Raw genomic sequence first — 17,563 nt, forward strand, 5'->3', positions numbered from 1 at the left:
GCTGATTATGTTGTATAAGTTGTTAGGGCACTGTATTTCTTCTAGTTTGGAGAGCAGAAGTGGCCACCAGGCACTGTCGAATGCGCCTTGTATGTCGAGGCTAACAACGGCAGTCCATGTGGCTGTTGACTTGCACACCTGCATCTGCTTGACGATTCTGTTGATCGCATCTTCGGCACTTGTGCCCTCCCTAAACCCATATTGGTTGGGGTGGAGGGGGTGATGGTTGTACATCCAGTCGGTTAATCTTTTTGTTATCAGGCGATCCAATAGTTTGCCCAATATGGGGATTAGGCAGATCGGTCTGTAGCTTTTCGTTTGGCTGACATCTTTACCCTTGCCTTTGTAGATAGGTACTACCGTGGCCTTCTTCCAATAACTTGGGAAGATGCCATTACGAAGGCAGCAGTTGCATAGCGATTGGAGAAGTGTTGGTATACTGTTATTCAGGTATTGGATTATTTCGATGGTAAGGCCGTCGTGTCCTGGTGCCTTTCCCTTCTTGAATTTTGCTAGGGCCCAGTTGATTTCCTTAGTTGTAAATTCCGGTGTGTCCTGGCCGTTGGTCTTATGCTTTAGGTTGTTCCTGATGGTACTATGTTGGAGATTGTCTCCGGATGGGTCATCATTTTTGAAGAACTCGTCCAGCAGAAATGTTAGACATTCCTTGGTGTTTGATCCTCTCTCACCGTTGCTATTTCTTAAGTCCGTTAGTTGGAATTTCTTCTTTATTTTGTTAGTTCCTAGTTTGTATAGTATGCTCCATGGGTCCACTGAGGATCTTGTACAGAAGTCCTCCCAGCTGGTCTTTTTTGCTTGCCGTATGTGTTCTTTATATTTCTTCTGTTCCTCAAGATATGATTCTTTTAGTTGACTTCTCGTCGTTTGGTTCTTGCATTTTTGGTACTTTCTTCTTTTGGCCTTTAGCTTATTTTTGTGTATCTGAAGGTCTCTGCTCCACCAGCGGACGATCCTTTCCTTGTTGTTGAAGAGAGGGATGTGTCGTTCGATAGTTTTGGTGAGTAGGTTAAGGAAGTTGTTGGTGGCTTCTTCTGCTTCTCTTTCGGTATGGATGTCTTCGAAGGTGTAGCCTGTTGTTTTGATCGTGTTAATGATGTTATTCCAGTTTGCTCTTCGTAGGTTGTATTTCTTGATATTCTGACTTGGCTTGATGAAGTTGGTTATTTTACATGTGATGTACCGGTGGTCGGAGAGAGTGATGTTGTCCAAAACCTTCCACTCGTTGATGTAGTTAAGGGCATGCTTGTTGCAAATGGTTAAGTCTACGTTAGAGGTGCCGTTGCTACTCTCGAATGTGCTCGGATTCCCAGGTTCGTTTAGGAAGTACAGGTCCTTCTCACCGGCGAGTTCCTCAATGGCCGCGCCTCTGTCGTCGGTTTCGTCTTCGAACCAGACGTATGAGTGCGCGTTGAAGTCCCCGCCTATGACGATTCTATGCGTGTTGTTGTATTTATCCAGTACAGCTTCGATATCCTTTAGGGCTGTGTTCATGTCTGAGTCCATTGGCACGTAGACGCTCCCCATAATCCAGTGTTGACCATTGTTGTTAATCTCGATGAACGTTTGGTGGGCATTACAATGTTGCGTTAGGAGAAGGCAGCAGAGATCAGGATCTGTGATACCAATCATCGTCCAGGGTGCTTCATTCTCGCAGTGGTACAGTTTCTTCATCTGTATTGGCCATCCGAGTGGTTCGCCGTCCTTTTGGTATGGCTCTTGCAGCAGCAATACCCCGGCATGGGTAGTATGGTTGGCTACCAACTGGGAGACAGCCGCAACACCACGTCCTAAGTTATTTTGCAGTATATTTAAGGATGGTTGATTTTCGCTGAATGATATACTTTCCTCATTCTGGTAGATGGCTTTATCCATAGTTGGTTTTGGCTTGGATGCTTCTGATTATTCTTGTTCTTTCACTGCAGCAGTTATCGTTGGCTTTGTGGACGAAGTTGTTTGCCTTGTTCCTAATGCAGTTGATGCAGCTAGGTGCCTTGCTCTTATTTTTACATTCCGCGTATTTGTGGTCACCCCCACAGTGGTTACAGAAGGCCCGATCGCTTGAACATTCTTTAGCAAAGTGTCCGTATTTGCAGCATCTGAAACACTGGACTATGTTGTAGTAGTCGTCGACGCTGCATCTAACCCAGTCTATGTTGATTTTCTTTATTCTTGATAGTATTTTCTTAAGTTTGGGCGCCACCTCGCAAACCCAGTGGTTCACCTCGGGTCTTCTGCCCCATTTATACTTGATGTTAATGTCCTTTTCGTAATCTTCCTGGTTCGAGTAGTGTTCTGCTATCTTCATATTTTGTTGGTATATAGCCTCTTTGATTCCTTCCCTCCCGATGTCGGCTGGTACGTTGTAAATCGCTATTTTGGGTAAGATCCTTTTAGGTTCTCTTGCGGTTAGTTTCTCAATTTTGCAGATCTCTTCGATGATGTTGCCTTCACTTCCTTGTTTCTCCAGCTCCACTAGGATGCTTTGATTTCTTATCTTCCTGACTTTGGTTATGCCCACCTTGAGGGCCTTCGGGTTGAGGTGTTGTTTCAGCTTCTTCTTTATGGTTTCTGCGTCCTCCTTTTGGTCAACACTTTCTACGATGATAACTGATGTTTTGTGGTTTGTCTTCGATGCGGGTGTGGGTCCCTTGGCCTTCTCCGCATAGGTTGGTACTGGTTGATGTCTCATTTTACCGTCCTCTATCAGCTGGTCAAGCTTCTTGGAGATTGCTTCTATTTCTGTATTTGCTGGCTTCTTGGTTGTTTTGTATACATTGATCATTCTGTCAAAGAACTCAAGTATACTACGGGAGTGAGTTTTTGTCCCAAACTTGGAGTTTGGGTTCTCCTCCATGTATTGCTCGAGCTCGTCCCTGATGGTGAATAGCTCCACCATCCCTTGCTCGGCTTGCCCCTCAGTCGGGGTAACGGATTCCTCGTCCCTACGCATAGCCTGGAAGGAAGTGACAGGGGAGAAGAATTAAGAGTAAGATAAAGATAATAAGTAAATGGCACTGAAAAGTGCCGTTAACAGCTGCTGTTAGCACCCCATTAAGAAGGGGAAACAGGGCCACCACGTGTAGGTCAGCAGCTGGAGACAAGAGCGGTGTACTGCGATAGATAGCTTCTAGTAGACACTAGATAAAAGTGAGTAACACTTCGAAAACTTGGTTCGCTTCGAAAAAGAGCTCACAAATCGCACACAAAATCGCTTTAGGGTCTCGGCCCCGGTAGATAGGGACATTTTTTTTTTTTTTTTTTTTTTTGGTAATCATCATTTCCCCAATGGGGATCAGCATCACCCTTGTCCCACTATCCGTATAACAAGGGAGACTTTTCTTTATTCAATTTATCTTGTATATCTTGTACAATTATAACAATAAATAAAATAAAATAACAAATATATACAAAAGGCTCTTGCCTTAAACCTAGTACACTTGATTACAATACCAGGATACAACTCGTATCCCTTTCACGACAATATTCTCCGCGTGAAGTTCTGCAATTCCCGCACTAAGTCCCTGTGTCTGAGGCACATATAAAGGTCTATCTCACTTGTATGAATGACGTCTTTCGCTTGCAGCTGAAATTGCAGACGTTCCTGTTCGTACTTACTGCACTCTTCCAGAAGATGCTCCAGACTATGCATCCCGTTTCCGCACACACATAAGGTATCCTGCACTTTATTGATTCTTTTGAGATAATCTTTCGTATTGCAGTGATTCGTCAGAAGCTGAGTTAAATAGAAGTTTGGTGTTAGCCATCTAAGTTCTCTAGTCCGTTCTTCAACACTGGGAAGCAACCAAAAAGTATGTCTACCATTCCTCCCATTACTCCATTCTTCTTGCCATATTTCTACTGTACTTTGTCTTAATCTCCTTTTTACATATGATATTGGGATTTTACTGTACGTAATCTCTNAACACTGGTATTGACGTATTGTTCACTATAGCCATTGTTCTTGGTCTTACTCCTTCATCTACATTATATAGAGTTCTATATGATGTTCTTAAATAGCCTGGTACACCCCTGTAACAATAGGGCTCCTGCACCAAAGCTATATCAAGTTTTTCCATCGTTTTAGTCAGTGCCAATGTAGCCGCTATCGATCTTTGCACGTTCACTTGAACCATTTTAATCTTTATATTTCTATTATTGACTGCCATAATCGATCTTAGCAATTATGAGTCGACGTACCTTTTGCACTAAAGGGCATTTCTTATCAAAGGCATTATGGCTCACTTCTCTTAATTTCTCTCGTTTACAATTGCAACATTCCACTCTATGTTTATTGGGACAATCCCGATACTTGTGGTTATTACCACATTGACTACATACTATGTCCTTCTCAGGACAATTTTTGGCAATGTGTCCTATTTTGCAACATTTGAAGCATTGTGCCACATTGATATAATCTTCAATGCCACAGCGTGACCAACCTAGATTGATCTTTTTCCTTGGCAACAACATCTGTCTCACTTTTGGAGTGACCTCAATCACCCAATTTACTGTTCTTTTCTCTCTACTTCCAAATTGGAACTTTAACTCAATCTCCTTGGCATACTCCTCCATTGTCATACCTGTGCTCAAAACTTCATTCTGTTCATAAAGACAATCCAGTATTTCTTCTTTCGGAGTGTCCTTAGCCACCCCATAGATGATTAGTCTTGGTCGCTTCTTCGCGGGCTCCCTTGTCCTAAGGCCCGTCTTTTCTTCTATTTCTTTACGAAGTTTATTCTTGTCTTCAACACTATTAAGTTCAATGGCAATCCCTCCCTTACGCAGTTTACGGACTGCCTGTATACCGACTCCTATCTTCTTTGGATCCACTTTCTTCTTTAACTGTTCTTTTGTATATTCAGGATCATCTCCTTCTTTCGACGGTTCCACCAAAATAACCTCTTTAGGTTTACTTGTCTTCTTAGGTGCAGTAACCTGTGCATAACTTTGCGGAAAAGAAGTCTGTTTATTCAAAACTTGATCCAGCTTTTTGCTGATGTTTTCCATTGCGGCTTGCAACGGTACCGCTTCTTCTTTGTGGCGAAATAAGTCTATTAATTTATCGATTTGTTCAACCACGTAGCTCACGTGGCTTTTGGAGTTTATCCGACTTTTGCCACTGTTCAGCATATACTCCTCTATATTATCTCTGATTCCTTCTGCCGTTATAATTCGTTCATCATGCAGGGAAACTTCCATTTCCTGCGACGACACCTCGTCGTCTGTATCAGAGGTTTTCTGTCTCTTTGCCATAGTCCTTAAAAGGACTGTTTTTTAATAGTAAGAAACGCAGTAACTGTTTAGTTTCGCCCACGAGGGGCTACTTGCGGGCAGGACCACTTGGAGGTACAGTTACTACTTCCCCTTGGTTTCGTTATCGCACTTACAAGGAGAGCAAATTTGCAAGGCAAAACTGACGCCAAAGACGCACGAAATAGCTCACTATAAAGCACAACGATACAATTGGGGCACCCTGCCCGGTAGATAGGGACAATTTTTTTTTTTTTTTCAATTTTGTCGGAACCCTACTCTCCCGGGACAGGTTCCCTTGTCCGGCCCGGTCGAGCTGTTCCATTTTAGTGCTTCTCTGCTACGCTTAGCTTTGCAGAGAAAAATTTTATTCTAACTTAACATTATACACCTTAATTAACAATTGTGTGCCTCCTGTTACATCCTCGATACACGATATTTTAAACACAGTATAATCGCGTGTTGAGCATCACTACACGTTATTATTTTTAAATTTATAATAGTTGTTGGTTAATTCTAAAAACAATTTATAAAGACTTCTTGTTTCAAACAGTCCTTGTGGTGTGGCCGGCCAGAGCTGACCATTTTTTATGCAGTCGCAACGAAGAGCGTGCCTGCTCCCCTCTAGGCGGACACAGTGGTAAATTACATGGTTTGCATCTTCCACCGTATCACAAGTCTCACAAAGCTCCGAATCGGCATGCCCATACTTCATTAGATAACTGTTAAATTCTCCATGGTTTGTAAGTATACCCGAAACACTATGTGTTGGAACAAAGTGTTTATTTGCAAGCCTCTTTTGTATATCAGGGAAGAATTCAAATGTCCACCTGCCTCCATCGTCCGTGTTCCATCTCTCTTGCCATTTTCCTATATATTCTTTCTTTACCTTAGATTTCAGTACTTCTATTGAAACCCTTTTATATGATTCTCTAATTCCTATTTGGCAACTCCTCTTTGCTTATTTGTCTGCTTCCTCATTGCCAGATATACCCACGTGCGCCTTCACCCATGCGAACGTAACCTGGATTCGGTTTCTACTGTCGTCCTTAATTTTAATTATAATTTTCCATATTTCTTGTGTGAGATTATGCCTTCCATTTAGATCTTCCAGCGCTGATAGCGCTGATCGGCTATCTGAACATATACAGAATTCACCTGCATACTGGCTCCTAATCAACCATTTCCTTATATTCTCGTACCATCCTTTCTAATCCTAAAATTAATTGTGTAATGTCACTGTCTTTTGGGAAATACACACTGGCGATAATCCATCTCTCAGTCTCCATGTTTAATTCTATCACAGTCTGAACATTTGTGCAGTACCTTGTCAATAATGTGACACTTAGTTCCAGTTTATTTAAACAGATAATCGACCATATTGGATCCTCATTCTCACTATAATATAACTTCCTTGTCCTCATTGGCCATCCCAGGGGAACTCCCTTCTTTTGGTATGGTTCCTGTATTAGCAGTATATCGGCGTTTTCATTTGCCCAGGCCACCATCTGGGACACCGCCGCTATTCCTCTTCCCAGGTTCGCCTGCACAATCCTTATTTTTGTCCTTACTATTTCATTTTGGTTAATCCTCTTAATGTCTCCTTGGCTGTTACTATCCATAATTGATTCTATTTACAATAGCTTTAATCACTTTTTGCCTCTCCACACACGAATGATGATTCGCCGGGTGTGCGAATGTAGTCGCCTTATTTCTGATACAATTGATACAGTTTGGCGCCGTTCCTTGATTTTTGCATTCACTCAGTCTATGATCTCCTCCACAATAGTTACAATAACTTCTTTCACTATGGCATTCCTTCGCAAAGTGCCCGTATCGACAGCACCTGAAGCACTGTATAATATTATAATTTTCTTCTATTCCACAACGCACCCACTCAATATTTACTTTCTTTAACTTTAATAAGATTTTCCGCAGTCTAGGGCTCACCTCACATATCCAATGCTTAACCTCTCTTTTCCTACCAAATTTAGTTCTAATTGTGATATCTTTCAAGAACTCTTCATATTCTGAATATGTGCTTTGAATTCCTTCATTTTGATTATATAAACTCTCAGTTATTTCACTCTTATCCACGCTTGATGGCACGTTGAAGATTGTTACCCTTGGCTGAATCCTTCTTGGTTCTCTTGCCTTTAAGTCTGGGATCTGGTTAATTTCTTTAATAAGATCCTCTCCTTTCTTGCTGCCTTCTATTTCAATAAGCAGGCTTTTGTTCCTTACTTTCCTGACATTTCTAACTCCCATACCCAAGATTTTTGGGTTCAACTTTTCCTTTAATCTTCTTTTTATTCCCTCTGCTTCTTCATCCTTGTTATCACTTTCCACCAACACCACTGTGCCCCCGCTAGAGGAAGAAACAGGACTTACCTTTACTTTATCAGCATACGTAGTCTTCGCCGGACTTACGGCATTCATCTTCAGGAGCTGTTCCACTTTCTCAGTCAATTCTCCTATTGCTGTTCCTTCACTTTGGAATGTCTTTCCGTATATTTCAATCATCTGATCAAAAAAATCCATCACCGTCCTGAAATGGATCTGGGTTCCGAATTTCGAATTTGGATTATCTTTCATGTATTGTTCTAGATTTTCTCTTATCTTCAGAAGTTGACTTCTTCCTTCTTGTGGGTGGACCTTACTTGGTCCTGGCATGTCGTCACCACACATACCTAAAAAATAAAAAGAGTAAACTATTAGGAAAAACAAAGAGTGGCAGTGAAAACTGCCTTTTGTCTGCTGTTAGCACCCCAGAGACAGGGCAACAGGGCCGCCGCGAGTAGGCCAGCAGATACCAAGAGACTAGCTTAGTGACCAACAGAGAAAGTGTACTCGACACGAAATCAACGAACAATCAAAGAATCGATCGGAAAAACAAAACGGTCACACCAAAAGCTGTAGGGTCTCGGCCCCGGTAGATAGGGACAGCTGTCCCTCACCGTCCTAACATCTGCTGTACCTGTCACATGACTTACCAGCAGCAAAAATCCTAAATTAAAATTAATAAGCCCTAAATATTCAACTATACAATAAAATACAATATAATACAATATAACAAAACAATCTGGACAATTCAAAACGTATAATAATAACTAAATCTCAAATATAAACAACCTTAATAAAAACAACAATAATAATAAAAAATTAAAATCAGTACTAAAATATCAATAAAGATAAAAGAAGTAAAATTATTTAAAACGTAAATCAATTCTAACTTTTATCATATCAGTAACCACTGTTTCAAATTTAGTATAAGTTTCCTGTTTATTAACCAAACCATAAACTATTGCCATACTTTTATTTTCAAGTATCGTATTTTTTCTAACCTGCGAAAGCAGCGGACAGTCTAATAAGAAATGGGCCAAAGAGTCCAACATGCCACATTCACAATATTTAGAAGATACCAATTTAAAGGAATATAATTTATCATAAAAATCACCATGACCTGACAGTACTTGGCACAAATAGAAATCCGGCACAACCCAATGCATCAACATCCTTTCTTTAATAGAGGGAAAATAATTAAATGTTAACCTACCCCTTGTTTCAAATTGCCATCTGCAACACCACTTTTCAATAAAATAAACTTTAACCCTATTCAATATCTGTTTATATTCGCAAAGCGAAAGACCCTGCTGAAAATAAATATCATCCAATATAAAAGGAACACCCTTCTTAATTAAATATTTATAATATTCAAAATTCAAAACCAAATCAATAGGCATTTCATTAGCCAACACCTGTAAAGCAGGTGTAGAAATAGTATTATACGCTCGGGTGATCATCAATAATATTTTACGTTGAGAACTTAATAATTTCCCACGGTGAGGGAGCTTAAGTCCTTCGCCCCACACTCCAGCTGCGTAGACCATCACTGGTATATACAGACACCTGTACAAAATTCTAAGGGCAGGAAGCCGAAGCCCCCACCCCGAACCTGCCAGGCGCTGCAATCTATAAAACTGTGATGTTGTCTTGTCTACAATATAATCAATATGTGGCATCGGGTTGAAATCCGGACCCAGCTTAATTCCCAGATAACGGACCACCTTAGCCATCTTCAAAGGCATATTATTTAAAACCAATCTGGGGGGACGATCCGAACTAAGCCGACCCCTCAACAACATCATCATTGACTTAGTTGATGATAATTGTAACTTTAAACCATATAAATGATTCACCAAAGCGTCAATAACTAATTGACCAGTACACTCCAACCCATGACGACTATTTGCCTCGATGAAAACAGCAAGGTCATCCGCATATGCAATATATTTTACACCAAAACTATTAAGTAAATCTAAAGTGGAGTTGAAGACATAATTCCACAATTAGGGTCCTAACACGGATCCCTGTGGGCAACCACGCTGAGCCCATTTAGAAATCATCCTAGTTCCCTCTTTATAATATATTTTACGATAACTTAAATAATCTGATATTATACAATAAATATCATAAGGACAATTCCACATACGTAAAGAATGTAATACACTGGGCCACCAGATATAGTCAAATGCGCCAACAACATCAAAAAATATTCCCAAAACATATTTAGTAGAAGACTCAATGGTCCATTTCTTCAATTGATATATAGCATCAGTGGTAGACAAACAAGGTCTAAAACCAAACTGCCATCTATTAATTCTAAATGAAAACAATTTACTTAGACGCAATTTCAATAATCTTTCAAAAATCTTTCCTATTAGAGACAAAAGACATATCGGACGATAAGATCTAGGATTAGAACGATCTCTAGTTCTATCTTTTAAAAAGATTACCACTCGTGAAACTTTCCACCTAGTGGGAAAAATCCTAAAAACTAAACACAAATTATATAAACAAAGCAAATGTTTACCCAACACTGACAATGATTGATCTAATATATTATATGTAATCTGGTCCATCCCCGGAGCCTTTTTCCCTCTAGAATCTCTAATTACTTTCATCAATTCCTGTTTCGTAAACATATCTACAACCATATTATTAACATAATATTTATTCTGTAATCTAACATCTATTTGATGTACATTTTCATTATGCATATCATCATCAACAAATAAAGTATCCAAGAAAAATTTAACTGATTCATCCCAATCAGACGCATATCCGTCTTTCAACTTGGCAACATCCAAAATCTCCTTCATCTTCAACTTTCCCTGCACTAATTTATATGGCATACCCCATAAATCACGAAGAGAAACAGACGAAACATAATCCTTCCAACTTTGTTTCTTTCTATCCTGAACTAATTTCTTGTAATATTTATTTGTTGTTTTATACTCCTGTAAGATATTATCTTTAACCAAAAAATCCTTTTCACGTTGATACAAACGTTTAAGTCTACAAACTTTAGCTCTTAGCAATTCTAATTCATCATCCCACCATGATGGTTTTAATCTACCCTTAAAGGGGCCAGAAAACATAATTTTCATTGTCTTATATAAACTGTTATGTATATGGTCACAATATGATATTACATCTCTCTTATTTACAATCCATGTTCCTATATTCGAACCTAATAACTTATCCAAAATTCCCCGAAACTTATGCCAATTCACTTTACTATATCTTTGAAAGGAGAAAGAATCTTTATTATAATCATTAGACAACATATTTAATCTGTAACAAATTAGGGCATGATCGCTAGTTGTATATTGATATGTTACTAAACAATTTGAAACTAATTTATACATATTATCAGACATTAAAACAACATCTACAAACGATTCACCCGTAGTCGAAGAAAAGGTTGGAATATCACTCTGGTCATTAACTATCAAACTATTCCATTTAGAAATTACCGTCATTAATTTAATACCTCTATCATCATTACTTGGCGCACCCCATAATACTGATTTAGCATTTGAATCCATACCTATAATATATTTACTACCATGAAAAACTAACAGTAATCGCTCAAGTTCAGCTAAATTGTCATCTATATTACCACTCGGTGGGAAATACATACTAGCTATATAAAATTTTTCGTCTTGACTAGAAACTTGTGCCGCAACACAAGTATCTGAAGACAAATAACCCAATTCCAACAACGACCATGAGTCATCTAAAATCACTATAGCGGACCACGGTGTTCTCTGAGAACTCTGTACCACTCTAGTTTTAACTCCAAAACCTATCACCTTATTCCGCACCGAATACGGCTCCTGTAACAACAATATATTTCCCCAACCTTTTTCAACCAAGCTTAACAATTCACCAGGGACCGACTTCTTACGCTGCATATTAATCTGTATTATTCCTATACCATTATCAACAATAGTCCTATTAGCCATAATCAATTAATTGTTTATACCTAGATATAGCCAATTGATATGAGCAGCAGTCCCCACTACGCGAAAAATGAGAATATGGTTTTTTCAATTGCCTACATGGTATACAAATTCGCTCAACCTGTCCAATACAATCTCTTGATCTATGACCAGATATTCCACATTTATAACACATATCACTATCACTCCGACAGAACTTAGCTACATGGCCAAACAACTGACATTTAAAACATTTAGAAATTTCATAATAATCTTTAACAACACAACTTCTATATTCTATAAATAGTCTTCCTAAATCCAATAATCTATGTCTTAACCATGAAGTTACCTCAATTACCCAATTTGTCAAAAATTCCCTACGTCTACCAGTTCGGTATACCAACCTAAATTGTGATTTAAAATCTTCATAATCAATTTTATTCTGATATAAATAATCTAAATTTAAATTATAAATAACCTGTAAAAGATCTTCAGCCATTATTTCTTTTGGCACTCCTATCAAAATCATCCGAGGTTTCCTTCGAACCGGCACTTGTACATTCAATCCAGCACTATCTAAAGTATCAAGATTCAAAATCTTTTCTTTATCTATATCCGCAGCCAAATTGACTGCTATTCCGTTTGATCTCAATTTTCTTACCCCTACAATCCTTATTTTATCAATACTCGGATTCATAGATGTGAGAAACCGACGCCTAACCTCATCACTAGATAAATCTTCTTTACCCTTGATTAACACTAATTTATTATCCTTTACTTTTTTTGATGATTCCTTAATTTGACTTTTAGCCTTTTCTGCATAAGTATTCATTAGCCTTTCTTGAATACCTATCTTAGTATTTTCTAACTGCTGAATTCTGCCCTTTAAACGTTGATTTTCCAACACTAAAACCTGAACAATATTAGAAACTTCTCCAAAAAGATCCTGTAATTTACTATTAAGTGCCACAGTAATCCTTTTATCTAAACATATTTTATTCAATTCATAATGAACTCCATCTAATTGCCTCAAGCTATCCAAAGAATCCGTATCACCACACTGATCCATCTCCACACTATCACCCATACTTCTACTTCTACTAACTCTCCTAGGTATCTGAGAAGCAGGCACTTCTCCCCCAACCCCCGGTACTTGTATACGTTTATATTTTTCTGTACTTTCCATAATGGGTAGATAGGGACACCCAGGAGAACACCCTCCAGCCGCCCCCGCTGTACCCTGCCCAAGGTATACCAGCGGTCTTGTCCTCTTTTCTTTATGCTACCCTATCTACAATTTTGTTCTCCTTATTCATTTATGATTTCCTCGGGTGTACGTTAGGTCTTCTTATTCTATAACTCTTCTTATTGTACTCCTTTTTCTTAAGATTTTCCGCATCACTCTTCTTGTTTGCTGGAAGTTCCGTTTTGCAATTACTTTTCTTCTATCATCTTCATTCACTTCCGTCCTCAACGATAACTCCATCAGTAGATCCGACTCTCGTCTTTCCTGGTTATAGATGTCACAGTTGAATAGCACGTGCTCCGCACTGTCAAGTTGCCCACACTCACACTCTGGGGTAGGACTCAAAGCGAAGCTATGTAACTTTTGTCTAAAGTCCCCGTGTCCTGTCAGGAACTGTGTTACGTAAAAGTCACTTTTTAGCCATTTCATTTTCCTGCGGTCTTCTATGTTGCTGATGTATCCATAAGTATGACGTCCTTTCTGTATGGTGTTCCATTCATTCTGCCAGATCTCGTGTAAGAAATCCTCTACTTCTTTTCGTCTGTCTCTTCTTTCTTCCACTGTTGATGTTGCACCGAACTCTCTTCCTTTTATTGTAAATCCTTTGCCTTTCCTTATACTATATCGGGCACTTGCCTTGTAGATTTCCAGCTCAATAGGTAGAGCGTTTGCGATTACTTCCAATGCTGCTGCGGAACATGTCTTGTATCCTTTTAGCGTTCGCAGTAAGGCTGTCCTTTGTGCACTTACGAGCTTTCTTTTGCTTACGGCGTTAATCTTATCTGCCCATGCCGCTGCAGCGTATACTATGATCGGCACGAAGAGCCCTTTATATATGGTATGCATTGCCTTATTGTTTAAGCCCCATTCCGCCTTAGCGATACGTCCGAGGCAGTTAAAATAGTTCGTGGCTTTGCTCGTTATTTGTTTAACATGTTCTACTATACTAAAGTTTTTGCCGATGGTAAGGCCTAAGTACTTAACGGTTTTTTGCATCTTTACGTTTGTGCCGTATAATTTTATGATCGGCGGCCTTTCTTCGCTTAACGACCCCTTCATCATCACCATTACCGTTTTTTCCGTTGAGAATCTTAGTTTATGGGCAGTTGCCCATTTCTCTAGGCTTGTCATTAATACTTCCCCTTTGGCCTCTAGTTCTCTTCTGCTGTTGCCCTCTAATACGACAGCTTCGTCATCTGCATAAGCGATTGTTGTAAAGTTTCCTTCTTGTAACATTCTCAGGTTGCTATCGAACACTAGGTTCCACATGTCCGGACCCAGGATAGATCCCTGGGGGCATCCTCGGTGTAGTTGCTTTACTGTGCACATATTCCCATCGATGATGGCAGCACTCCTGTTATGCAAGTAATCTTTTATGAGCCAAAATAAGTTCTCTGGACATCTTCGTTTCGTTAATTCATCTAATATATTCGGCCACCAAAGGTGGTCAAAGGCTCCTACAATGTCAAAGAAGATCCCTACCACATATCTTGCTGTAGATCCTTCGATTACTTTCCTCAGCCTTATGATCGCATCATCAGTGGAGCGACCCACTCTAAATCCGTACTGGTTATTCTCAGTACTGTCCTGCATATCATTCTTAAGACGGATCCTAATTAGTCCCTCCAAAGCCTTTCCCAAGAGTGGGAGAAGGCAAATTGGCCGATAAGATCTAGGGTCACCTCTGTCTCTGTTACCTGGCTTAAGTATGGTTACCAGCCTTCCTCGTTTCCACTCGTCCGGGAAGATGCCAAATTTCAAGCATGCATTGTAACCTGTCAGTAAGTCTCCTTCTATCAGTTCGTAGGCTGCGTCTAAAATTGTCTTATTAATTCCGTCAATGCCTGGGGCCCTACCCTTCTTCATTCTTGCGATAACACACCTCAACTCAGACGTTTCGAAAGGGGCACTTGTCGTCTCACCCCTGTATTTATTCACCTTATTCCTTACTTCTCTTTGTTCTGGCGAATCATCTTCTTGATGATCCTGTTTAAAAAGTGAGTCTAAGATGTTTGAGGCTGCTTGCCAACAGTCTATTGCTTCGTTGGGGCCGAGCCTTATCGGTCCCAAGATGGGTAGATAGGGACACCCAGGAGAACACCCTCCGGCCGCCCCCGCTGTACCCTGCCCAAGGTATACCAGCGGTCTTGTCCTCTTTTCTTTATGCAGCCCTATCTACATTTTTTGTTCTCCATAACTAGGTAAATGATCACGGGTGTACGTTAGGTCTTTAGGAAAGTTGGTTTCTGATCTTCATTCTTTTCCTTAAAATGTTCCTCATTACGATCTTTACTTTCTGGAAGTTTCCTTTGGTCAGAATGGTATTGATGTTCCTGTTTCCTGATGCAGAGCCCAAGGTAAGTTCCATAAGGATGTCCGCAGATCTTCTTTCACTGTCAAAAATTGGACACCTTAGAAGTGTGTGATCCGCACTATCTTCTTCGCCACATTCGCAGTATGGTGAATCCTCCAACGCAAAACTGTATAACTTCTGCCGAAAATCCCCATGTCCGGTCAAGAACTGCGTTGAATAATAGTCACTGCGTAGCCATTTCATTTGCTGTCTCCGTTCAATATCACTGAGTAACTTGAATGTGTGTCTTCCTTTAGTACTACTTGTCCAGTCTGTTTGCCATTTATCCTTTAAGAATGCTTCAACCTCTCTTCTTCTTTCCAGTTTCTCTACTGATGATGTTGTTTCGCCGAACTCTTGGCCATCGATGACAAACTTCTCTCCTCTCTTTATGTAATATCGAGCATAGGCGTTCCATAGATCGTGATGGATGGGTGGTGCGTTTGCAAGAACCTGAAGTGCAACCGCCGAACATGTGTTATATCCTTTTAGTACCCTCAATAGGGCAGACCTTTGGGCACTAATAAGCTTTCTCTTGCCGCGGGCATTGAGTTTGTCTGCCCAGGCCGCGGCAGCGTAGGTAATGATGGGCACAAATAGGCTCTTATATAGAGTGGACATAGCTTGATGGTTAAGGCCCCATTCGGCTTTGGCGATACGGCCTAGGCAATTAAAATGATTTGCTGCTTTGCCTGTGATGTTCTTAATATGTTCCATCACGCCGAAACTCTTGGCAATGGTCAGACCTAGGTATTTAATCGTACTCTCCATTTTGATTGAATTGCCGTATAACTTTATCGTTGGCGGTCTGTTTACGCACATGGTTCCTTTAAGAAGCATTATAATAGTTTTGCTGGGCGAGAATTTTAACTTGTGTGCCTTAGCCCAATCCTCCAGTTCGCTCATAAGGTCAGCACCCTTTTGCTCCAGCTCTCTTCTACTGTTCCCTTTAAGCAGGACCACCTCGTCGTCTGCGTATGCGATGACCGGGTGTCCTAAGCGCTGTACAAGCCTCAAGTTCGAATCGAAGACGAGGTTCCAGAAGTCGGGCCCTAACAGGGAACCCTGCGGGCATCCACGCTGGACTTCCCTGGTGACATGCAAGTTGTTGTCAATGATGGTAACTTTACGGTCGCTTAGATAGTCACTGATTAGCCAATAAAGATTGAGTGGACAGTTTCTGTTAGCCAATTCCTTCAGGATGTTGGGCCACCAGAGATGATCGAATGCGCCGGCGATGTCAAAGAAAATACCAAGAACGTACTTTTCATCACTCTGTTCCACTATGTGTCTCAGTTTCAAAATAGCATCGGTTGTCGAGCGCCCTGTCCTGAACCCGTATTGGCACTCCTCAGTCCTGTCCTCCATTTCAGTTTTCAGTCGCAGTCGTATGAGACCCTCCAAAGCTTTCCCGAGGAGCGGGAGAAGGCATATGGGGCGGTAGGAGCTTGGATCGTTTCTCTGGCGCTCACCGGCTTTTAAAATGGTAATTAATTTCCCCTCTTTCCATTCCTTGGGGAAGATACCGAAATTTAAACAAGCGTTGTACCCTTTCAAGAGGTCATCTTCAACGGTTTCGTATGCCCTATCCAGGATGGTCTTAGTGATACCATCTTTTCCAGGAGCCTTCCCCCGTTTCATTTTATTAAGTACACACCTCAGTTCAGTGTCTGTGAAGGGGACACTGGCCGNTTTCTCTACTGATGATGTTGTTTCGCCGAACTCTTGGCCATCGATGACAAACTTCTCTCCTCTCTTTATGTAATATCGAGCATAGGCGTTCCATAGATCGTGATGGATGGGTGGTGCGTTTGCAAGAACCTGAAGTGCAACCGCCGAACATGTGTTATATCCTTTTAGTACCCTCAATAGGGCAGACCTTTGGGCACTAATAAGCTTTCTCTTGCCGCGGGCATTGAGTTTGTCTGCCCAGGCCGCGGCAGCGTAGGTAATGATGGGCACAAATAGGCTCTTATATAGAGTGGACATAGCTTGATGGTTAAGGCCCCATTCGGCTTTGGCGATACGGCCTAGGCAGTTAAAATGATTTGCTGCTTTGCCTGTGATGTTCTTAATATGTTCCATCACGCCGAAACTCTTGGCAATGGTCAGACCTAGGTATTTAATCGTACTCTCCATTTTGATTGAATTGCCGTATAACTTTATCGTTGGCGGTCTGTTTACGCACATGGTTCCTTTAAGAAGCATTATAATAGTTTTGCTGGGCGAGAATTTTAACTTGTGTGCCTTAGCCCAATCCTCCAGTTCGCTCATAAGGTCAGCACCCTTTTGCTCCAGCTCTCTTCTACTGTTCCCTTTAAGCAGGACCACCACGTCGTCTGCGTATGCGATGACCGGGTGTCCTAAGCGCTGTACAAGCCTCAAGTTCGAATCGAAGACGAGGTT

General features: G+C 40.7%; 2 protein-coding genes across 2 annotated transcripts; both read right to left on the reverse strand.

The window, feature by feature from the left end:
* Positions 1–1,920: 1,920 nt before the first annotated feature.
* On the reverse strand, positions 1,921–2,971 carry LOC111634907. Its single transcript, XM_023379741.1, has 2 exons — positions 2,050–2,971; positions 1,921–1,985 (listed from the first exon to the last, which is right to left on the reverse strand). Exons 1-2 carry the CDS (start codon positions 2,969–2,971, stop codon positions 1,921–1,923), a joined length of 987 nt encoding a protein of 328 aa, XP_023235509.1.
* A 1,202-nt stretch (positions 2,972–4,173) lies between these two features.
* On the reverse strand, positions 4,174–5,274 carry LOC111634908. Its single transcript, XM_023379742.1, has one exon. It carries the CDS (start codon positions 5,272–5,274, stop codon positions 4,174–4,176), a length of 1,101 nt encoding a protein of 366 aa, XP_023235510.1.
* Positions 5,275–17,563: the final 12,289 nt, after the last annotated feature.

The sequence above is a fragment of the Centruroides sculpturatus genome, unplaced genomic scaffold, assembly GCF_000671375.1.
Source record: "Centruroides sculpturatus isolate CEXI.00-Female unplaced genomic scaffold, Cexi_2.0 scaffold885, whole genome shotgun sequence".
Lineage (NCBI taxonomy): Eukaryota > Metazoa > Arthropoda > Arachnida > Scorpiones > Buthidae > Centruroides > Centruroides sculpturatus.